At 43.9% G+C, this 6000-nt stretch overlaps 1 protein-coding gene across 1 annotated transcript in view; it reads right to left on the bottom strand.

Annotated features, from left to right (window-relative positions):
- unc5ca (unc-5 netrin receptor Ca) overlaps positions 1–5311 on the bottom strand; it is a 215972-nt gene extending 210661 nt beyond the window's left edge. Inside the window, exon 1 of the mRNA XM_078284992.1 lies at positions 4928–5311. Within this exon, the coding sequence (XP_078141118.1) occupies positions 4928–5045 (118 nt within the window). The 5' untranslated portion in view covers positions 5046–5311. The remainder of the gene's footprint in view (positions 1–4927) is intronic.
- Between the last annotated feature and the right edge of the window lie 689 nt (positions 5312–6000).

The following is a 6000-nucleotide window of genomic DNA, read 5'->3' on the forward strand; positions in this document are numbered from 1 at the left end:
AAAAGGTCTATGAAATGCATTCACCAGCTAGCTGAGGATACAGACAGAGAGGGAAAGAGATAGAGAGAAGGTGGGAGGAAAATGTGTCACTGCTGGTCAAACTTCAAGTAAGAGTCTATGAAATGTATGGATGAGTAAGCGAGGATAAAAAAAAGAAGGAGGAGGGAGAGAGAGAGAGAGAGAGAGTGAGAGAGAGAGAGTGAGGGAAATCTGCCATCACTAGGCTGCTCCTAGCAGCAGGGGGGTCTTCTATACAAAACAACCCCAGACACAGTCAAAGACTTCCTTTCACACACTTGCATGAACGCCTGTCCGAGCACACACACTCACACACACACACACACACACACGCATGCACGCACACACACACACACAGAATGCAGACAGAATGCAGTATTGTTTGACCGCAGAAATGTCTTGCTGTGAGTGTGTGCGCGCGCGCGCGTGTGTGTGTGTGTGTGTGTGGCAGTCAGTCAGTCAGCTTGTCAAGTCCTAGTGGAATGATCAAAGCTGGTACAAACCACCCAGAGAGATCTCTCCCTTCTTCATTCATTCATCTATTCCCTCTCCGTCTCTCTGTCGCTCTTTCTATCTCCTTCTCCCTCTCTCTCTGATACAAAAACAGCATCAAATTTACCACATAAAACCTGCTCAACCAATCACAGTGCATTAGCCGGGGTACCCCAGCCAATCAGATTGACCCATTTAGTTCCAATAATTCCCAGCTGTCCCCTACAAGCGCTGAACCCTGGATGGCTGCAGTGCACCATGGGACAGGATCAGAGCATAATGGGAGACAGCATGGGAGCTCTGGCAATATCATAATGCCAAGTACACACACACAGACAGACACACACATACATACACATAAGACACAAACACCATGTGAGCTCTGCCGGTACACTGCTATAATGCCAAGTTCACACACACACACACACACACACAAAATAAATCACACAAACTCCCACGCATGGACATGCTGGCACACACACAAGTGTGCGTACAGACACACACACACCATGGGAGTTCTCTCAGAACATCCCCGCACTGCCAACTTCATAACGACACACACATGGACACACACGCACACGGACACACACGCACACACACACACACACACACACACCACAGGAGCACTGTCAGTACATCTTTACACCTCTGCACTGCCGGGTTCACACATACACCTACACACAAACACCCACCTGCACACATGCACTCTCACACTGATACACACACACACACACACACACACACACACGACATACTTCCTTCAAACATTGTTTGTTGTTTTTCATCCACAGTGTAAAATCCAAGAATATATTTTAAAACTAAGCGAGGCAGTATCCTAGAATAGATGGGTGTGCTAAATTTGAGGAAAAGCGTGCTGTAGAAGTGAAACACAACATGCCACAGAAACCTGGAAGTCTTGAAACCAGAACCCAACGGCCAAACTGTGGCGTCTGAAATGCCTGGGACTAGAGGCCTGTATGAGGCAGAATCACACCCCCAGCAGCCTACAGCAGCTGAACTGCAGGACCGGACCATACTGGAATCCACAGCTTAGTCATCATAATAAACAAAGGGACTTTTCAGACTTTGTAGTGTGATCTTGACACCCATTCAGTCCAGATCAAGTGTACGGAGGCTTAGCTAATGGCTTTTTAATAGGCCAAAAGGCTTGAGGGTGGAGCTTAGATGCACTCGAGGATCTGAACTAACACTCTTCTCTCATTGTATGTGCACGTCAGTGTGTGTGCCTGTGTGTGTGTGTGTGTGTGACTTTGAGTCTTTAGCTCTCCAAAGCTATTTGGAGATTTTTACATACCAGATTGAGTGAGCCAGTGAAAAAAAGTTTACAATTAATTCAATGGCTTAGAAAACATTTGCGTGCAAAGTAGAATGACTTGGATTGAACCCATGTTGTTTGGGGAAATGAATTGATACACAAATCTGAAAAAAGATTTGTAAATCATCATCATCCATCATTGCTATCATTATCATCCTCACCAGTGACAACATCATCACCACAACCACCATCCTCATCATCATTATCATGACCTCAAAAACAAACTCAGCCATGAAACTATCAAACAGTGTTATCCAACACGCAGTGAAGTGACATTGTTTCGTGACTGGAGGCAACAACCGGCCACAGAATCCTTTTCAATGTTGTATTCACGGCCCCGAACACCACAATGCTTTGGTAGAACGGGGCTAATTCTCTTTCTATGATTAAATGATTAAGAACGTCTATCAATTTAACTGTTTAAATAAGGGTTACATTTCCCCATCAAAAGCCAAAATGTAAATAAAAACTGCAGTTATTTTCCAAATGACGCAGCATTCCCCCTCATTACAATGAAAAGCCAACATTCTGGTGCCAAAAGTGGTTCAGTGTTTGACATATGAAGGAAATCCTCTTCCTGAGTGGATCGTGAACTGAATCCAGCCCTAATGCACAGAAAGGATCAGCTATGTACACAAAGCTGCCCACTCCCCCACTGTTAGGTCAATCTGTTTGTGTGTTTTCCCCGTTCAATAGAACAACTAATGGAGTGACTCTACACACACAAAGAAGCGACTTCAGAGACACGAGTCAAGTTGTTTGGAGCAGAGAAATAATAGACACGGAGGGACAAGAGAGGTGAAGGCCCCATTTAGGAGGGAGAGGAGAACTTGGGAAATATAAACCTTTAAAAGGGAGGGAGGGGGGGTGAGGAAAAACTAAGAAGAAGGAGTGCAGGTTACTCTCTTTCGTGAGAGCTTAAGTCTCATTTGGCCTGAAGACATAGGCAGAGACGATTAAGACGGCACCGCTCCCTAAAAGCTTTTGTTTCCAATCACCAGATTTCTCTACCAACGTCAAATTGAGTTGCATATCTCTAGCAAGATGTAATTTATAAGGAGTCGGTGAGAGGCTACTCAAATTGTGTCCCTAAATTGCAAACTATTGATTTAACAGTAAGCCATTAGAGAACGGTCATAATGAACATTGGTGGCTGTTGTTGAAATGTTCCCCAGGGCAATGAGACAAAGGTGGCGGCGGGATCACTCCCAGTTACTGCCTAAAAACAGCCCAAACTGTAGGCCAATCAGTGAATTTACTGACTACATTCTGGTGTGAGCAGTAGGTGAGTTATTATGGGTCACAGAGGCTTTGGGAGTTGACTGTATGCAAAAAGAGCCACCCTAGAGTATTCCTATAAGAAATTATAAGAAAGATACTATGCAGCAAAACTATAAGTCCCAATTGGAATATAGTGATATCCCAGAAGATAAAAAAGAAAAACCATTAAGTACAATAAGGTCACTATAAACTCAACATTGTGCGCCACAGACGCACTCAAAGTACCTATAGGAATATACTGTAGGGATTTTTCGTCAGGGCAGCTTGGTAAAATAACAGGAGCGACGGCGCGTAATGCTCTTGAATGAAGAAATGAGCATGAACAAGGCACAGGTTTTATCCGAAAATGTACAGAGAGAGAGAGAGAGAGAGAGAGAGAGAGAGAGAGAGAGAGAGAGAGAGAGAGAGAGAGAGAGAGAGACGTGGTTACTTCGCTTCGTCTCTCCCTTCAGCATTTCCAGGGCGCTTATTGGATTGCGAATTTGACATGGAGCTCTGAGAAATAATAATACAATCTCTCAATAATGGCAAATTACTTATTCGGGCTTTTTTGGGGATTTCTTATTGTATGATCGGCGATAGCTACACAAACACCGGCCGTCGCGAGGCTGCACGCCACTCGGGGCATAAGAATCACTTTAATATCCCTATACTTCTCCAGGGTACGGTGTGTCTGTGGTGCTAAATAACGCATTTAGTGACCTTATCGCACTTAAAGGTGTTTTTTAAATCTCGTATGGTATCACTATAATATTCCTATAATACTGCTATAGGGGTTTGTATCTGTGGTTGCCTAATCAATAGTTTCTAGTGATATTGTCGTAGTTCAATGTCTTTTTTATTTATCTCCCACCACTATAATATTCACTTAACTCTTAGAATATTCCTACAGTGACTCGTGGCTTTGTTGTGAAATTTGCATGGCATGCTGGCGGGTGTGAGAGAGAGGCTAATGACTTCAATTTCCCAATCGGACCGACAATCAGTGTGTCAGTGAGGCATCGTTGTGTCTATTCTTGCGAAGTGTTTTGCAACGAGACGTCAGTCGCCTAATCGTTCACACTCAGTTCTGCCCTTCACAGTTTTCACTCTACTTCAGCCGTCCTCGTGGATGGATATATGCAGATATACGCAGTTTACAGGCAACCTTTGTCACTGGTCACAAACAGTAAATCCACCCATTTAGAAATGAAACATCCACAATAAAAAATAATTGCAATATCCCATTCCTGTGGGGGCTTAAAGTGTGTCTGTGGTCCTCAATGGTGAGTTTAAAGCGACCTTTTTGTTCTTAGTGGTATTTGTTTTTATCTTCAGTGGTATCACTATAATATTCCTATAGGGACTTAGTGAGTTTACAGAGACCTTGTCGTACTTTATGGTATTTTTTTTTCTCCAATAACTTTCCTACATAAACATATAGTGATATGTGCGATATTTGTATAGTATCCCTCTAACATGTAACCTATTATATGGTTACTTTAGTTGCTTTTCGTAAGGGAATCGCGGACACTGACTTCTGCCCTATACAGTTTGTCTTTGCTTCAAGTGTAGTCATAGAAATAGGCTTCACAGATATACGCAGTTTACACCTTTTTGACTTGCCACTTAGCCTACAGTAATCCACCATCCACTCATCAGCACCAGCCCAGTTACACTGGAATTATACCGAAAGATGGTGGCAAAAAGTAGGCTGCAGCCTGCCTCCTCAGCAGATGACGGCAGAGGTTCGGGGTTTTTAAGCCACATTAAGGCTCATAAAGGTTAAAAAAAAATAAACATGCGTTCTCCGGTCCTTACCTTGGGCGACTGCTGGGTTTATGAGCAGCAGGAGAACCAGGATCCCCGGCGCGGCGCACATCCTCACCAAGCTGCAAGCCCCGTGTCCTATTCCACTTCTCTGTCCACTTTTCCCCATTACAGGCAATGCGTAAATCACACACACATACACACACACACGCGCGCACAAAACTCCTCGGTCCTCGCTTGGGGGAAACGAGAACCCCCCTCCTCCACCACACCGTCTCTGGATTAATCACAGAAGTCCAAACGATAGGTGGATAGGTGGATAGCCTCTGGTCCCGATGTCTTAGTCCGTTTGAAAAGGCGCAGGTTAAGCTGTGAGAACAGAGAGAGAGAGATAGAGAGAGAGAAGTGGTGGGAATAACCTCGTCCACGGGGTCCCTTCACTCTTGTCAGCGGCACTGCTGCCTCGCCACTAAGCTCTCCTGTTCTCTCTGTGCGCTCTCTCCTTCTCCACTCTCTCCGTTTACGCAGAGAGAGAAATGCCACCGCCCTCTGGCTACCGTACCAGAGGAAGACTCTCTCTCTCTCTCTCTCTCTCTCTCTCTCTCTCTCTCTCTCCCTCTCTCATGCTCTCTTTCTCTGCCCAGAAATGTTTAATTTAAAAAAAAAAAAAAAAAAGATTCATCATAGAGAGGCAAATATTGCTCCCTCCTTGGTTTGAATAACCATCATCTCAGTCTTCCTGTGTTAATAAATGTTGGGATATCATTGATGGTTTAAGGTGAATTGAGTCTATGCATTCTCTCTCTCTCTCTCTCTCTCTCTCTCTCTCTCTCTCTCTCTCTCTCTCTCTCTCTCTCTCTCTCTCTCTCTCTCTCTCTCTCTCTCTCTCTCTCTCTCTCTCTCTCTCTCTCTCTCTCTCTCTCTCCTTCTTTATTACAAACGTGAAATCACTAAGCCAAAAATATCCCTATAATATTCCTATAGGGACTTATAGAGTGCTCGTGGTTCTCAATATTGGGTTAACAGTGATCTTATCATACTTAATTGGATTTTTTTAATCTCCTATGTTATTACTATATGACTTTCTGTTGTATATTTCTTGACTTACACTTACCTGTATATTT

Source organism: Centroberyx gerrardi, chromosome 8, assembly GCF_048128805.1.
Source record: "Centroberyx gerrardi isolate f3 chromosome 8, fCenGer3.hap1.cur.20231027, whole genome shotgun sequence".
NCBI lineage: Eukaryota > Metazoa > Chordata > Actinopteri > Beryciformes > Berycidae > Centroberyx > Centroberyx gerrardi.